At 35.1% G+C, this 19445-nt stretch overlaps 1 protein-coding gene and 1 long non-coding RNA gene across 4 annotated transcripts in view; one reads left to right on the plus strand and one right to left on the minus strand.

Annotated features, from left to right (window-relative positions):
- Positions 1–1832: 1832 nt before the first annotated feature.
- LOC128555713 (uncharacterized) lies at positions 1833–4728 on the minus strand. 3 transcript variants are annotated; one of them, XR_008370283.1, is made up of 5 exons: positions 4299–4728; positions 4067–4140; positions 3719–3774; positions 2438–2610; positions 1833–2150 (listed from the first exon to the last, which is right to left on the minus strand). It is a non-coding gene; the product is annotated as an uncharacterized LOC128555713 (long non-coding RNA). The 3 variants fall into 3 exon arrangements; XR_008370281.1 differs by having other exon boundaries at positions 3699–3774; positions 4299–4727; XR_008370282.1 differs by lacking the exons at positions 3719–3774; positions 4067–4140; positions 4299–4728 and adding an exon at positions 3199–3691.
- Positions 4729–8533: 3805 nt separating this feature from the next.
- Positions 8534–19445, plus strand: part of LOC123543436 (steroid 17-alpha-hydroxylase/17,20 lyase-like) — a 34260-nt gene continuing 23348 nt past the window's right edge. The window contains exons 1-2 of the mRNA XM_053538917.1: positions 8534–8670; positions 9053–9122. Coding sequence (XP_053394892.1) covers positions 9060–9122 — 63 coding nt within the window. The 5' untranslated portion in view covers positions 8534–8670; positions 9053–9059. The remainder of the gene's footprint in view (positions 8671–9052; positions 9123–19445) is intronic.

Below are 19445 nucleotides of genomic sequence, written 5' to 3' on the forward strand. Positions count from 1 at the left end.
TTTAGTTATTGATCGGGAATGGTTTTCAATGTTCAGGCCCCTGTGACCTTGACCTTAGACGGAGTGACCCCAAAGTCAATAAGGGTCATCTACTCTTCATGATCAATCATCCTATCAAGTTTCAACATTCTGGGTCAAGTGGTTCTCAAGTTACTGATCGGAAATGGTTTTCAATGTTCAGGCCCCTGTGACCTTGACCTTTGATGGAGTGACCCCAAAATCAATAGGGATCATCTACTCTTCATGATCAATCATCCTATGAAGTTTCAACAGTCTGGGTCAAGTGGTTCTTTAGTTATTGATCGGGAATGGTTTTCAATGTTCAGGCCCCTGTGACCTTGACCTTTGACGGAGTGACCCCAAAGTCAATAAGGGTCATCTACTCTTCATGATCAATCATCCTATCAAGTTTCAACATTCTGGGTCAAGTGGTTCTCTAGTTATTGACCAAAAATGGTTTTCAATGTTCAGGCTCCTGTGACCTTGACCTTAGACGGAGTGACCCCAAAAACAATAGGGGTCGTCTACTCCAGCAGCCCTACAACCCTATGAAGTTTGAAGGTTCTAGGTCAAATGGTTCTCCAGTTATTGCTCGGAAATGAAGTGTGACGTACGGACGGACGGACAGGGCAAAAACAATATGTCTCCCCCAGAGGCGGTGAGACATAAATAATGTTTCACCGGTATAAAAGATTTTGTCGTTGACATAAGGAAATGAAATTTATTCTAAGATACTTGACATAACAGGGAATGTTATTTTAAATAATTTTTTTCTTTCAAAATTTGGCTTATAGGTTACCGTACTTACGTATTTATCAGCGTGCTATAAATCAAAGCTTTAGAACTCAAACATGAAATGATCGCCTGTGACAAAAATAGTTTTGTATTGTAATAAAATAAAACAATATTCCTTTATACAGTTATTAAAAGTCAATATTCTGAATGCCGAGAGTGTTTTCATATGTGCAATGCAACAAATATCTAAATCAAAGCATAGAAGTAATATAGGGTGACGGACGTTGTGCCTGTTTATGCTAAAACAACATTTAGAGGCGAGGTTTTGCGCTGTTTTTAGTGTGTGTTTTTTTATGTTAGAGAGGCGCCAACACGTTACTTTGTGACTGTATGTTCAAGCAATACTTTGAAATTGTCTATTTTTCATTCAAAAATTATCTGGATTTACGTTTTATTATCCGTAAATCATAGCCAATTTTCTTAACAGTCTATTTATTATTTTCATGTCATTCATTAAGTGTTGGCAAAGAAAAGAAACTTATTTAATAAAATGCGGCGTAATTACAAAATTTATATAAAAAAACATTAACATATCTACTTCTAAGAGGTATATAACTATATGTACTGTGTCTTTTAGTACCTTAAGTAGATCTCTTACAGAGTATGTTACAGTGAAATATAATCTTGCTTAACAGTCGATATAATAAACGAAAAAAACAGGGTAACAAACTACTATAACAAACAACTAATCGTATACAGTATACCATTAGTATAGAATTAGTAAAAATTTCACATGCAAATGAGCTAAAAGTATACTATAACAAACTACTTTCAAGATACTATTACTAATCAAACTGTGTAATGATATGCAAATTGATTGCCACGGATGGTCAATAGTATACTAAATATATACCGTTAATAGTATACTAATTATATACTGTTAATAGTATACTAATTGTATACTGCAAATACTATACCAATTGTATACTCTTTAATACTATACTAATTGTATACTGTTAAATGGTTATTTCACAGTAGTAAAAAAGCCACTATAAGTATTCAACTCAAAACATAAAAAGATGATATATAGCGGAGAATTCTTTGTAAATTATTTAATTCACAGAATTCAAAATAATAACATGAAAATGATTTTTACATGACAAATTAGAAACGAATGATATAAATACCTTTGAAGCTTTCTAATCTGCTAAATATATATAAAATTCAAAATAAGAATTATTCCATTAAATGCCATTTAACACTAGAGAAGTATACACTGAAGTCATTTTCACTGAATATTTGTTCTTATTTGGCAAACTTATTGACATATATCCAATTCTTTCTGTTATTGCCAGATTCCGCCTAGCATCAGTTCGCTGCACCATACTTCTTTTTACACCACATTGTCACATAGTCTGAAAAGTTGAAAGAGCAAACTAACAGCCACATTTACAATATCATAATATGTCTTAATTTAATGTAAAATGTTTAATGTGGTAATAGAAAATTGCACTGTAACTGTAATCAACATTACCAAAATACTCATTATGTCATCGGTCTTTAAGATAATTAGCCGTTACTTCCACATAAAGTTCAGTGGATTTTAAATGTAAATATTCATCATAGTCAATGTTCAAAAATTGTAAAACCAACAAAAATAAATCCTGAATTTATCAAGCGTAATATGAAATATTTATTATACCTTTCAGGTCTTCCACTTTTATCAGGTTTTAGGGTAGTCGGTGTTTAATCGCCAGGGTTTGATTTTCCCAGCCCAATGCCCGTACATGCAATCATCTCCTCCGATATGAAAACAGCACTTGATAATTTATTGTCCGGTCGGCCATCAGGTCACTTATCGATGATCAGTCTTATCTGCAAAAGTCAAATAGATAAGACAATTGATGCAGCTGTTATTTACAAATAAATATGAGACCATGTCTCACCTAGTAAAATGATCAGATGATAGAAAATAATACAACCGAGTCTGCAATTTTCAGTTTGCATTTTTCACGGTGCTTCCAAGGAATCTACTTTCCTGATTTCATTTTACACAAGCTGTAACACATTAAACGATGTTAAAAATATCAATCAAAATTACATACAAAAACTACTATTGAACAATCGTTTACCTTTGTAAATTCAAATCTAAAAGCAATCCTCTTAAGTACGAATCCGTGGGGGACAAAACGGTCAAATGTTTCGGACTAATATTGGGCAGTGTAGCTAATTATTTCGCATACAGACGGAAGAAATGATATATTGTTACATATAATATGTAATAATATTTTGAATTAAAGTCAAATAGTTGTGTTTAAACTAAAGAATAACTCGTTTTCTTTGTGCTACCGGCGCTGTAATAATTTTCGATCTTTCGTACCTTCTGTTAAGCTACAAAAGATTTGTAAACTTCTCGCTATGGGTTTTAATTCTGAATGATAATAAATAACTTAAAACACTCACCACCTGTTATAAGTAAACAATCATTTCATTTTTAATCGTTTCCAAGCTTTTGAATCAACAGTTATATTGATTTTTGACGATATTGTGTATCCTATTGTTTTCACAAATTCCAAAATGGCGGCGGCTGAGGCTATCCGCACGACGGTCGTGCCGATAATTTTCCTTATCCGCACGACCGTCGTGTCGATTTTCGTAATACGCACGACGGTCGTGCCGAATATTTTCGTTATTCGCACGACGATCTGCTGACATGACTGGAAAGTCGGTTTTTTTGTTATTGATACAACTAAAAATACTGTATACATATGTGAAATTTAGTTAATTTTTTCTGAAGTTTTCCCTTTTTTCCTTGGAGATTTTTTTTTCAACTTTTTAACAAAAAGTTGCAATACTGCACTTTTTATGCTTTAAATGTAATCTTGGGATCTGCGACTATATACTATGGCCAAACTCATCCAAGAAGACTTGTTCGATCTTTTATACTTTATTGTATTTAATACCAGTTGATAACAGTTAATACCAGCACTCTTCCAAATACTATTCCTTCTTATGGACAGATACCAAAACCTTTCAGGTCTGAAAATAAACATACCAAACATATCCTAATACAATTACCAAAATACATTAATTTAACAAATACGGTAATTAATTAGAACAAATACGGTAATTCATCAAACCTATCAATAATTCTGTCCTTAGTCAATTACATTAAAATCTATTCATTCAAGTATTACATATATTTAATAAAACAGTAAAACATATCAAATTCATAGTACAGTGGTCTGAAACCTTAAAATTATACATGTAAATAAACAGCTGATCAATACATTTTTAAACATACACATCAATGGACATTTTAAACACTTACTGATCTGATGGGATCAAACCCTTTCTGTAACAATACATGACACACACCACGTCTCTCTGTCTTTGCTCCGGTTACTGCGAACAAACGTAACATATTAAATACATGCTGGGTTATGTGCAATGACAGAAGAACAGATAATCGACCGCCATTTTCAAAACAATGGAAATATGTTTCGAAGCCGAAATTATAAATATGAGACCATAAACAAATCATTCCAGTCATTACAAATTACCTGTATCTACTTTACAAAAGGATAAAATGCTACACCTCACACTGCTAGCCGAGTTTAGAAAACTCAAGACAAACGTTTCACTTCTTTCTATAAAACATGTCTGACCTCTGCCAGTTATAGCGAAAGAATGACGTACAACAGGTATAAAACTACCACATGACTAATCACATGACCAAAGCGCGGGAACTAAAAATAAAAAAGGTATAAAAAAATAACTACAAAACCGAAAGTAAAAGTAGAAAGACGACAAACAGGGATTAATCGGAAAGGAACATGATTAAGTATTAACCGAGAGTTAATAAATATAAATGTAATAAATTCAACCCGGTTACACAATGGTCAGTGATGTTAGAAATCAATTTACTGACGCTCGAAAGACATAACCCCCTTATTTGTATTCATTTTTGTCACATAAATAATTTCTGAAAAGTCGCACTTAAAAAAAAATCCGATCTAGATCTACCTACCCTTTTTTTTTTGGGGGGGGGGGGGGGGGGGGTGGGGGGGGGGGGGGGTTACCGGAAATAATTTTTCAAAAGCCTTATCAGATCTCCATAAAGTACAATTTTAGCATGCATGCACCTACTCGCATTATGTTGAATCACTTACAAATTGCTGGGGGTAAGGTATAATTGGTTTTAACTGTTCTTAAAATAGGATCGCTCAAAAGCTCTATAGAGCTTATGTTAACTGTTTCACAAAGCGACGGTAAATAAAATTTACCTTTACCTTTGCCTTACACACGATTTATTGAATTAAAAACATAATATAAAAAATGAAATAACGGCATGAAGTTATGCTAACTAACTATTATTAATTATGCAAGAAGATATGTTCTTTGCATTCTTTTGATTTATTTGCAATGGATGAATTATTCAATTAATTTTACAAAATTACTAATATTTACTAATATTATTATATAAATAGACTTAGTAATAATGGTTGTTTTAATATCCAATCAAAGTCTATTTATTTGATAGCTCAAATAATGAACATGATGCTGTTACAGCTAGTATTTTTAACTAGGATATATTACGCCAAAAATAGAAATGCCACCGAAACACCCGTCGTGCGGATAAGAATACTAATCGGCACGACCGTCGTGCGGATAAGAAAAAAAATCGGCACGACGGTCGTGTCGGTAGACACTTTCAATGGCGGCCGACCTGAAAACGTGCGCGACCTTTGGGTTTTTCCGAAAGTTGCTATTTTCAGAAACAGATGCGACCCGGTAAATAGTGTTTCCAAAACAAAAGTTTTGAACTAAATTAAAGTTAAGAAAGTATATTTTGCATTGATATGTGAGGCATGTCTGAAAATTTCGTATTTTTTAGAAAAACAGGTGACACTTAGGGGGGCTACTTCTTTGCGTAGAAGTGTTGTATTGCCACAAGTTATAAGGCATTCAAATTCCCCCTTTCTGATTGGATAAGAAGTCATTAACATTTATAGCTCGATTGTTTATACTTTATTACCAGTCATTCTGCAAGCGACATGTGTACTCGCAATTTGCTGCTAGAAAACAAGATTATAAATCCGGTAATAAGGCAATAAAAGAACAAATAAAATACATATTGTAAATAATTTTATTAGCCTTTCAAACATGAATATTTTGTTTTGATTTAGTGTAATTTGATGATTTTACATGAAAAAGTTTCAGCTGGAACAATCTTCTTCCCAGGTTTAGGCTACAACCTACAGGTATCCGGGGTGTTTACCTCGACGTCAGCTGGTGTCAGATTTCGAGATCTGCAGCTTGTACATTTAAACATAGTTAATATTAAAAAAAATGTATTTTATACTTCTTTGATTGAAAAATATCTTATGAAAATTCATTGCTGTAAATGTTTCCAAAATTTACTGCTGTAAGAAAATAAGAAAGATGCATGAATCTAAAACAACAACAACAAAAACTGTTGCATTAATTAGAAGATTAATAATAACAATTTTAAAAAGATAATAAATCAAACCTGCATGAGTTTTCTTTAAAATCCATTTGAATCACCACAGTTTAACATCTTAATCCTTATAAAACTTATTAGAGAATGCACTCAGACCCCACATTAATAATAAATATCCTAGCAACCCCTTAATTACAGAAGGCTGTAAATTTCTGTCTGTAATAAAACAAAGCAAAGATGACCAAAAATAACTGTTTATTTCTACAATTTTTCCCGTGACATAATCTACCAGGGATATGTATGAAAAAGATCAGATTCTTCTAAAGTCATGCAGGGTAAAGTATAATGGTATACTAATGGTATACTCAATAGTTTACAAAGTATAATGGTATACTAATGATATACACAAGCAGGGTACAATGTATTATAGTATACTAATGGTATACTCATCATTGTTTATGAGGGAGTATACTATTGATGGTCAAATAGTATACAATACAATGCTATACTAATTCTATACTGTAATAGTATACTAAACAGCCTATAGAATTAGTATAGAATTGATATGGAATTAATTGTTTGTTAAATTATTTTTTGTTTGGGTCATGTTGGATAACAGTGAAACATAATGTTGCTTAAAATGTGACTGACTAACTTTAACTGAAACCTTAAATTGGTCGAGTGTGACGCCTCTAAGTAATTAGTATAGAAAACTGAAAGGAAAGCAGTCAATTTTTTAATTTTGTTGACTAAAACAAACAGTCCTTTTGAAAATGTGAAGCAGTATATGTCATTTTCAGAAAAGCTACATATTAATTAAGTCAAAAATACCGAATTGCCAAAATTGTCTTTACACCACGTGCATCTAAGCATATAAAAACGATAATCAGGTCTTTTGAATCACATAGTACTGAAATATACCACACTTATCAACAGCCACGCCGATCGACTGCTTAAATTGAAATCCTTCCAGCCGCCGAAAGTTTGATGACGAAAGAAGCACGGGCGTATGTCCGAATGTGATGATGTACCCGCCCTTTTTAACCGTCGGTAATAATGCCAAGAACAGCTCTTCAGCTTCGCAAGTTTTAATCACCTCCGAGTTCAGAAACCTCACATATACTGCATCAGCGGTTCCAAGTTCGATCTTTGGATCCATTGCGTTTGCACAGTAAGCTTCATCGACCCGATCCTTCGCAAAGTTTACCATCTGCTTACTGAGATCCTGCCCGATTGTATAACTTCCGGAAATAGCTTGCTGAAGGGTAGACAGAAACACTCCCGTGGAACATGCTGGGTCGTATAGTATTGGTTTCTCTAGCCTGGCAGATTGCAGGAACTGAATTGAATAAGCCCGGATTCGTTCCTCGCCACAACCGAGCATAATATCATACGAGTCATCGACTTCCCATCCTTCTGGCGGAGATCCCCATTCGCACCTTGTCGTACTGCTCATGAGCGGAAACGGAAATATCAGTTCTGCGTCTGCTCCTCCATTAGACATAATGCTTTGCATAACACAGAGTTTTTCAGACTTGTCGATTGGATGATAGAAAATTGTTATATTCGTGTCACTGACGCGTTGATCTACATATAGACCTAAAACCATATCGGCTTTCACTAAACTGCAGAACAGTTCTGGAATCTTGAATGCTAGAAAATTGTCTGACAATAATTTCTTGCCGACCAGTCGCACAAAACCAGGTTTCCCGGGGCGACCGATGTCAAGGAAGAACACGCCTTGCGGTAGCGCGAACAATGATTCATCAAGCCTCTCCAATGGTCTGTCCGCGACAGCTGACCAGTCCACGGTTTGTGCCGGCTGAGTTCCAGGTTCTATTCTACACAGTGCATATCTTTTCAGTTCCTTCACTATCTCTTTCAGAGTTTTCATATCCTTTGGTTTATCGCGTGATAATTCTAACATATTTTCAAATGTTTTCATCCCAGCATTCCAGTCTCCATTCGCAAACTTTCGACGGCCATCCTGGAACATTTCTTGCAACTGGTCGTCATACATGCCTTTGAAAATTCCATCATAAGTGGCAATCGCCTTTGTTGATTCAGGTTTAACTTTTTTATGGTCACTCATTTTCAAAAATAAATTTCAAGCCACTAATCCCTTTTGAATATATCTAAAGATTCGGCTGTAAGTGGATGATCGAAATCCAAGATAAAGCTTTGATATTACGTATTATTACGGCAATGACCTGAAAACAATATCATGCGTAAGACAGGCAGTCCTCCACGTCTTCAGTTAAAAGTTTGTGTACCTAGGTCAGCTGTGTCTAAATATAACTGCTATGACAACTGCAAATCAAGCGTGGGAAGTAAACATACTGTTGGATAGCTGTGAAATATTTGCACAGTTTTTTTGAAAGTTCACATTCTCGAATTCCCACAGATCCATATTCAAGTCTTTAAGAACAATGTTGTAATACAAACGTTACACCAGGATTCACGCGGCACAGGTAAGAACACATATTTGTGCAACTTTTTTGTCGTATGTATCCTATTTCATTTAAACTGTCCAGATATTTCAACGTCAGTAAGTGAGGCGTGACTTATCCGCTATCCTCGGCGTTTACCGCTGTATTGTTATATGAGCTAAAAGTGCAGATCCGCATAAAGTTGATCTATAATGTGGTGAATATTGTGCATCGGACATCTAAATGCGACAAGCTACCGCTATTAATGAACTTTTTTTACATAAATAACTTCAGGTCTGTGCATCGTGATACAAGTCAATCCGTGAGATTCACAATACATGTGACATACTTACCGCATGATTGCATAAACGTTGATACATTTATCTTAGTTTTCAATCTCGGGGCTATTTCTTTTCATTTTCAGGTGAAAAATGTCTTTAGTAGGCGTACTGGCTAGATGCATCCTCGCAGTTCTCAGTTTTCTTCAATGTCTGGTATGGTATACATGCACATTTTTATGTTTATTGATAGGAGCCTAATCATGAAATTACTTATTTCACTGTGGTATTGATTACATCTTACTCGGGCTTTTTCATAGACTCCATGTGAAAAATCTCAAACTTATAACTAAAAAAAAAGATTTTAAATCGATATGATATTTCAGTGAAACTTCAAAGTTTTGTAGTTTGTAGCATCATCTGGGGCATGTGCAGTGAAAAATCTTAATTTGATTTCTAAAATAGTGTGATATTTATTTTTAAAGTCACTATATGTTCATTGTAAATATACTTTGTTATACCAAAGTGGAAACTGGCAGGTACTCGAAAATGCAGCTCTCTGATTGGCCAGTTAGAACACCTAATGTACTGTGATGTCATGATAAAGTTATGATATTAATTCATTACTAATTTTTGCAAGAGCAGACCTTCGCAAAAGCCATGAACAAACATAACAAGACCCGTGGTATAAAGAGAATAAATAATAACATTAAACAAGAGGGCCATGATGGCCCTATATCGCTCACCTGAATACCGTTGCTTTAACCAAAAAAAAAAATTCTTACAATGTACAGATATGTCAAAATACACCTAAAAATTGGAGGTACCATCCATGTTGTACCACAGAAAAGTGGTCTCGGGTTTTCCTTACGGCCAATAATAAAAAAGTTACTAAATAAGCTATTTATAGTAACATAAAAGGGAAGTGATTAAAAAAAATATTGTAAGCGAAAAAAAGAAGGATCTGCCAAATAAAAACAAGAGCACTGCAATGCAACGCAAATGCAGAGCAATATACACACAAAACAAAGTCATATGACCTTTGACCCCTAAGTGTGACATTGACCTTGAAGTGAGCCATCCGAAACATGTGCTCTGCACGTCGTTTCGATGAGGTGAACATTTGTGTCAGGTTTCTCTGAAATCCTTCAAGGGGTTCAAGAGTTACAGAGCGGAAGGGAAATTGCTAACCAACAGACGGACACCGAGGCGATAACATAATACGTTCCTTCGGGCGTATAAAAAGGAATCGAGATCTTATGGTGATAGAAGTTGTGTGCAAGTCTGGTTAAAATCAAATCATAAATGAAGCTGCTATTGTGCAGACAAGGTCAAAACAGCTAACTTTGTCCCTTTCAGGGGCCATAACTCTGGAACTCATTATGTGATCAGTTCAAGAAAGGAGCCGAGATCTTATAGTGGCACAAGTTTAGTGCAAGTTTGAATAAATTCAAATCATAAATGAAGCTGTTATTGTGAAGACAAGGTCAAAATAGCTAATTCCGGCCCTATCAGGGGCCATAACTCTGGAACCCATAATGTAATCTGGCCATTTCAAGAAAGGCACCAAGATCTTGTGGTGATACAAGTTGTGTGCAAGTTTGGTTAAAATCAAATCATAACATACATGCCATATTTCCCGCCGGGAGACTATTTCTCCCGTATTTTCAGTATATCTCGCGGTCTCCTGCCGGGACATGAAAACCTCCCGTAAAAAAATAAATTCAGAAAAAAAGTCCTCCGTCGAAAAATCGTATCTCTGACCACATGTAGACCTTTAGAAAGTACTTGAAATTTAATATCGAGTAGCCCGGAAATACTCTTTGAACATAATTTTCATAGTTGTCTATAATCCCTAGCTTGTTAATCGAGAGATACACGCCTGAGGCATTAATTATCTTACCACCTACTGTCACCATCTGCAAACAATTAACCATTTAATCTTACCCGTAGGCAATTGTAAACATGTGCATGCGAGATTTTAGACTGATTCAATAACATCAAAGCCACTGATCCGTAGTTTTTCAAAACAATATGTAAACCAGTCTTAAAATTACGTCATTTTACCGCCACCTGCCAAAGTGTACTTTCGTTTTCGCTGACCTCAATATTTATCGGGAAACACTCTTTTACCATATTTATCGAGCCATCAGAGGATAAGACAGGTTAGTGCTAACACCGAGTTTATGCTTCTCAATTTAAATGCTTGCACAACATGCAAAAAATCAACAACGACTTAACAAAATTGTCCAGTTAATGTCAGACTACACAGAATTTCGGACAAACATGAATTCGGATAAGTGAATTTTATTAAATAAATTGCAATTCATACTGCCCGAATAATTGACTGCCATTCCTTTGTGATATTGTCATGTTGCAATAATTAACGGGAGAAGAATTCCCAGGTTAAATACATGTAGTTTTAATCTAAATATGGACAATCCAGCAAAAGAACGACTGTCATTTTTGTTTTAACAAAGAGCTATAAAAATATTTTATACTTTTTTGGTTTTAACAACTTCATTTATGAAAAGAAATGACTGCCCTTAAAAGACTGTTTTGACATGATATTCCCGCAATCTTTTGAGTATTGTATGCTTAAACATGTCAAAAAGATCACTCTCTCCAGATGCAGAAGCATCAACACATCAAAAACAAAGTTCCTGGTTCAATCTTTCATGGAATTCTGAATTTCCTTGGATTAAGTTAAGTGCTATTTATAAGTAATAATAATGCATTCTGTACATAACTGTTGGCTCCACTCATCAATTCAATGTAAAAAACTTGATGATTTTTTCATGAAAACGGCTATTTAGCGCGTAAAAAATGAGCAAATGAAAGTCTCCCTTATTTTTACCCAAATCTCCCTTAAAAAAAGCCCTGCTGAGGCAAATCTCCCTTACTGACCGTCTGAAAATATGGCATGTATGTCATAAATGAAGCTGCTATTGTGCAGACAAGGTAAATTAGCTATTTTTGCCCCTTTCAGGGGCCATAACTCTGGAACCCATAAAGGGATCTGGCGAGTTCAAGAAAGAAACCAAGATATTATAGTGATACAAGTTGTGTGCAAGTTTGGTAAAAATCAAATCATAAATAAAGCTGCTATTGTGCACACAAGGTCAAAATAGCTCATTTTGGCCCTTTCAGGGGCCATAACTCTGGAACCCATAATGGGATCTGGCCAGTTCAAGAAAGGAACTGAGATCTTATTGTGATACAAGTTGTGTGCAAGTTTGGTTAAAATACAATCATAAATGAAACCACTATCATGCAGACAAGAAATTGTTGACGGACGCAAGGACGAACTGACGACTGACGACAGACAAAGGGTGATCACAAAAGCTCACCTTGTCACTATGTGACAGGTGAGCTAAAAAAAAAAATAAATAAATAAAGACATACACTTATGTAAGCTGAAGGTTTGAATTCGCTGTGTGTGTGATAATATATGCTTAGAAAAGTCAAAGACAAAATATCGTGAAAAGGGGTCATAATACTTTTGTGTTGGGTTATCAAATAATGCAGTTTATTGCTGAAGAAGTATAACTTGAAAGACTATCCTAGTATTTTTTTTATTTCCTGTTATATTTATTTCAAAGTTCCATAGCGCTTTTATTTTATGTTTGAGCTGTGACATGAGAAAACCAACATAGTGCGTTTGCAACCAGCATGGATCCAGACCAGCCTGCGCTCAGCGCAGCCTGGTCAGGATCCATGCTATTCGCTTTCAAAGTCTGTTGCAATTACCCTTAGCGAAATGCAATGGCATTGAAACATCATTGAGTTACCATTTATTCTTTGGTAAATACCATTTTTATTCGCATATATGTTATAGTGCAATCATTGAAAAACCATTGAAACACCATTGAAAAACCATTAAATTACCATTGAAATGGGCCGAAATATGCAAATGAGCTCTCTTTAAAAAAATGAAATTTTAATGATATTTAATGGTGTTTCAATGGAGGAATTCTAATGGAAAATAAGTGGTATCTCAATGGTACATTGGCAATGAAAAAAAATGGTACTTCAATGATATCTAATGAAAATCAACGGTAAATCAATGAATATAAATGGTACTTTAATGATATCTTAGAATGAAATTCAATGGTGAATAATGCACTGCAACTGCATGGTGGGCAATTAGGGGACACTGGACAGATAACTATTCTGACAGGTGGCCTACCCCACTGGCGCCAGACCAGAAAGAAAATGCCTCTGTACATGTTATACCCTTCCCCTAGGTATTCTATAAGGAACCATGGTCATGAACGGGAAAATATACTAACCCGTTTCAATCATACATTTATCAACTTAAACGCGCAGTTCGGTGAATATTGAAAAAGCGATAATTTATCTTCCAACGTGCACCAGTCACATTGTCTCAATATTCCATATTGCTGAGATTATCAACATATTTTATGCTTTCGCCAACGTTACAGAAAAAACTTGCGTGACCTTCCCTAATGAACATCCGGTCTAGAGGTCACGGCATTGTGCACATTTTAGGCGAAACGTAAACAAACAAAAACAGAATTAAAAAAAAAAATCACAATTAAAACTCAAAATGATGAATGAAATTCATCTTGTATATGATTTTTAATTTGAAATCATACATTGGTCTACATCTGTTTGTTTATTTTATTCATTTGAATATTTATGCTGCATGTTCACATATTAGCGAACACGTGTAGTAAAATGACGATTGACATACATTTTCACAACAGCCAATCAGAATGGTTTTGTAATCTAGAACGAAACTTCACCAGGGAAGGTCAAGCAAGTTTTTTGTGTAACGTTGAAAAAACTATAAACTATGCGTTGTTTTTGTAAGATAAAAAATATTGAAGAAATGTGACCAGTACACAATGGAAAATAAATTAAGACTTGTTTGATATCCATAGTACACATTTACCGAACTGCGTGCTTTAGGTATGAAATGCGCGATTGAAATGGGTTAGTATATTTTCCCCTTCATGACCATGGTTCTTATAGAATACCTAGGGGTAGGGTATAACATTGTACAGAGGCATTTTCTTTCTGGTCTGGCGCCAGTGGCCTACCCTTGCAACTTTTAATATAGACCCTGTCTTTCAGTGGATATTCATTTATCAAATGACTTAAATCTTTGCGTTAGGTAAATATATACATGATAAATCTTGCAATGCTGCTTTTAATTGGATGTTGATGTCATGTGTAAAAAAGGAGATGTGCAAGTTTACATTATGATAAAGATTCTAGGTGAGTCACAAGGTGAAAATGTGCATTTTGTCACTATTTATGGGGCCATAACTCTGGGAATAGGCGGTTGAGCAACAAAATTTAAATAGACGGTGCCCAAGTTCATATGTTAAAGACTCATGCATGGTTTCAAGGTTTATATGAAATTCTTTTTGAGGTAAGTGCATCATCACAAGATGAAAATGTGCATTTTTCACTATTTCAGGGGCCATAACTCTGGAAATTGGGAGGTGGGCATGGTGCCAGCTGGAAAATAGGATGTGCATGAGGTCATATCAAAATACAGACTCCTGCAAGTTTCTATATCAAAAACTTTTTGAGCTTGGTATGCCACAAGATAAAAAAGGTGCATTTTTGACTATTTCTGGGGCTATAACTCTAGAAATAGGGGGCAGAGACAGACGAAAACTAGAGTTGGAAAATAGGATGTGCACGATTTATAATACAGACTCCTGCAAATTTCTATATCAAAAACTTTTTGAGCTTGGTGTGCCACTTGTAAGATAAAAATGTGCATTTTTGACTATTTCTGGGGCCATAACTCTAGAAATAGGGGGCAGAGACAGACGAAAACTAGAGTTGTCACCCTGGAGTGACGAATTACAATCCTACAATATCGCCTTGTCACAGAACAAAGCCAATCTCAAAGCCGAGCTTGCCTGACCTTTGACCTACTGACCTCAAAATCAATAGAAGTCATCTGCTGGTCATGATCAACCTCCCAATGAAGTTTCATGATCCTCGGCCCTAGCTTCTCAAGTTATTGTCCGGAAAAGGTGTAAATGTTCCAGGTCACTTCAACCTTTGACCTTTGGAACTCAAAATCAATACGAGTCATCTGCTGGTCATGACCAGCCTCCTATCAAGTTTCGTAATCCTAGTCCCAAGCGTTCTGAAGTTATTGTCCGAAAACCGTTTAAATGTTCTGGGTCAATATAACCTTGACATGTGACCTACTGACCTCAATATCATCCCTATCAATTTTCATGATCCTAGGCCTAAGCATTCTCAAGTTATCATCTGGAAACTGTCTGACTGTTTCTTGTTACTGTGACCTTGACCTTTGACCTATTAACCTCAAAGTCGAACTTGACCCATATCTTATCTTGTTGCACAAGTGTGCAAAAATTTTTGATCCTAGACCTAAGCGCTCTCAAGTTATTATCCGGAAACAGTTTAACTGTTCCAAGTCACTGTGACCTTGATCTTTGGCCTACTTACGTAAGAGTCGAACTTGACCTGTATTTTATGATGTTACACCTGTGTACCAAAATTTATAATCCTAGGCCCAAGTGTTCTCAAGTTATCATCCGGAAACTGTTTACCTGTTCTGAATCCCTGTGACCTTGACCTTTGACCTACTGATCTCAAAGTCGAACTTGACCTGTATTTTTTGATGTTACACCTGTGTACCAAAATTTATTATCCTAGGCCTAAGCATTCTCAAGTTATCAATCAGAAACCGTTTAACTGTTCAGCGCCACTGTGACCTTGACCTTTGACCTACTGACCCCAAAGTCGAACCTGACCTGTATTTTCTGATGTTATTTTAATCGGTCAAGACTTTCCTGAGTTATCATCCGGTAACCATGAAAAACAACAGACACACCGACTGCCAAGCTCACTCCTATATACCACCCCAAAACTCCGTTTTGTGGGGATGTAAATAGGAGGTGCACAAGTTCATATCATGTTAAAGACTTATGCAAGATTTCATCAATTTATATCAAATACTTTTAGAGCTAGGCGCGTCACTTTTTTTTTTCAGACACACATTCACACATACGGATGGATGTACAGATGCATGAAAAAGACTTAAATCATATGCCCCCACCACTCATAGTGGGGGCACAAAAATACATATTTTGACAAAGTAAGAAGCATGGAAATCAAAAACTGATCAAACATGTATAAAAATAATAGTCATGAAAACCAATGACAAAAATATGACTGCATCTGACTAGAATTATATGAATCAAAGAAACAGAAAAAAGGTCACATTTTATTATTCATTTAAATTTCTTGTGTATTCAACATATCGAGGGGTGAATGCGACACAGTGCTAAGTGACATTTTTTGAAAAAATCATTTTTTTTCATATATCAACTGTTTATGACCTTACCCATGTCCTGTAAAAATATCAAGATTATAGCAAGTCATTAAATGAATTTATAACAAAATTGATCAACATATTATCTTGAGCGATCAACATCTTATCTTGAGCAATCAACATCTTATTTCGTGCGCACGAAAAGAAGTCAGAAGTGTGGAAGTTAGAAGTAGGAAGTCAAGAAGTTGGAAGTGAGAAGTGCAAAAGTTAGAAGTCAAAAGTGGGAAGTACGGAAATCAATTGTCCCTCCAGGGCTTCCATAGCGAAGCCTACATACTATTTTTTTTGTCTTTTAGGACTTAAATTTATTTCTTTGCATCATCACTGATTTTTTGCTGCCTTTTTTTATCAGTTTCCGTATTTAAATGTCTAACCCTGCAAACATGTTAAACGGTTATAAGTATAATCTAAATAAAAACAAAAACGGTGGCAGCCGTATGTTTTTACTAATGATCTGAATTCACACAAAGTTCCTTAATAGATATTGATAAGATGGCCGAGAAAAGATGTTGATCGCTCGAGATAATATGTTGATCGCTCGAAATAAGATGTTGACCGCTCAAGATAAGATGTCGTGCCCACGAGATAAGATGTTGATCGCTCAAGATAATATGTTGATCGCTCAAGATAATATGTTAATCACTCGAGATAAGATGTTGATCGCTCAAGATAAGATGTTGATCGCTCAAGATAATATGTTGATCGCTCGATATAAGATGTTGATCGCTCAAGATAATATGTTGATCGCTCAAGATAATATGTTGATCGCTCGATATAAGATGTTGATCGCTCAAGATAATATGTTGATCGCTCAAGATAAGATGTTGATCGCTCGAGATAATATGTTGATCACTCGATATAAGATGTTGACCGCTCAAGATAATATGTTGATCGCTCGAGATAAGATGTTGATCGCTCGAGATAATATGTTGATCGCTCGAGATAATATGTTGATCGCTCGAGATAATATGTTGATCGCTCGAGATAATATGTTGATCGCTCGAGATAATATGTTGATCGCTCGATATAAGATGTTGATCGCTCAAGATAATATGTTGATCGCTCAAGATAAGATGTTGATCGCTTAAGATAATATGTTGATCGCTCGATATAAGATGTTGATCGCTCCAGATAATATGTTGATCGCTCAAGATAATATGTTGATCGCTAGAGATAATATGTTGATTGCTCGAGATAAGATGTTGATCGCTCGAGATAATATGTTGCTCGCTCGAGATAATATGTTGATCTTTCGAGATAAGATGTTGATCGCTCAAGATAAGATGTCGTGCGCACGAAATAATATGTTGATCGCTCAAAATAAGATGTTGATCTCTCAAGATAATATGTTGATCCCTCAAGATAAGATGTTGATCGCTCAAGATAATACGTTGATCGCTCAAGATGACATGTTGATCGCTCGAAATAAGATGACGTGCGCACGAGATAAGATGTTAATCGCTCAAGATAATATGTTGATCGCTCAAGATAATATGTTGATCGCTCAAATAAGATGTTGATCGTTCGAGATAATATGTTGATTGCTCGAGATAATATGTTGAGCACTCGAGATAATATGTTGATCGCTCGAGATAAGATGTTGATCGCTCGAGATAAGATGTTGATCGCTCAAGATAAGATGTCATGCGCACGAAATAAGATGTTGTTCGCTCGAGATAAGATGTTGATTGCTCAAGATAATATGTTGATCGCTCGAGATAATATGTTGATCGCTCAAGATAAGATGTTGATCGCTCAAGATAATATGTTGATCGCTCAAGATGACATGTTGATCGCTCGAGATAAGATGTCGTGCGCATGAGAAAAGATGTTGATCGCTCAAGATAATATGTTGATCGCTCAAGATAAGATGTTGATCGCTCGAGATAAGATGTTGATTGCTCCAGATAATATGTTGATTGCTCGAGATAAGATGTTGTGCGCACGGGATAATATGTTGATCGCTCGAGATAAGATGTCGTGTGCACGAGATAAGATGTTGATCCCTCAAGATAAGATGTCGTGCGCACGAGATAATTTAATCTTAAAAAAATAACATAATATTATGTCCTAAACATACCACCGTACGTTTCTGATATGTCTTTGTCATAAAATTTAGATCGATTATATTATGAAACTATTTCCTCGTATATGCATGACGTGTCATCACGCTCCTTTGTTTATACACACCAGGACTGGAAATGGTAATTAATATACGTCTTGCGGAAGAGTTCAGTTTGGGCAAAAATGATGGCAAATTATTCTGTAAAGTGAATTTACCAGATTAGTATGTGTGTAAATTAATCTAGACATTTGTGCAGTGTTACATTTCATTTTAAAAATGCTATTAAGTAAAATACTGAATCAAATTTGAAAGCACTATTTCTAGATGCATACATGGTGCTAAATATCATGTTGACATGACGTTAACATAATAACGTTGTGATGATTAATGCATTGCTAGTTGTATGAGAATTCATTTTTTACTCTGAGGAAAAATATCATGTCTGAAATAGTTTTTATAATTCTCTTAAAACTGATACACTAACTAAGCCAAAGAATATAATTTATAAAGATACATTTTGATTGGCTATAGCCATTTTTGTTCAGTGTAATTGTGAGTCTGAGAAATTACTGAAGTTTGAAAGCTTTAAAAAAATAAAATGGAAACAATCATGTGTTGTTTCTTAATGTGATAAATATTTTAATGTATTATTGAAAAGATAATCAGCAGATAAAGCAGTTTCATTCGTTATGCTATGCTCTGTACAGTGAATACTACTTTTGATAGTGTGAAAGAAATTAAAGGGCCCACTTCTTGTGTCCACCATGTTGTTTTTACTAGATACATGAAAAATATTTCCTTCTAAAGAAAAATAAGCTCAAAAACAAGAACTTTAGATGACCTATACATTTTAAGGGCTTACTTATAATGTCACTTAGACTCTTTTCGAAGTCACAAAGTTTTATAATAGGAAACAAAAATGACTGCGAAAAAGTTTTTTAAGTGACATGGTTTTAGTAAGGTTCATTTTATTCAATGATTTCAAACACTAAAAAAAACTGGGTACAATATGATGAATTTTATGTCCCTTTAATAATAAAGTATAAATCACTTAGAATTTTGTCGCGCTTACCTTTTTGCAAATTTGTATTTATTTGGAGTGCGAAAAAGTTCTAAGTGA

Source organism: Mercenaria mercenaria, chromosome 3, assembly GCF_021730395.1.
Source record: "Mercenaria mercenaria strain notata chromosome 3, MADL_Memer_1, whole genome shotgun sequence".
NCBI classification, from domain to species: domain Eukaryota; kingdom Metazoa; phylum Mollusca; class Bivalvia; order Venerida; family Veneridae; genus Mercenaria; species Mercenaria mercenaria.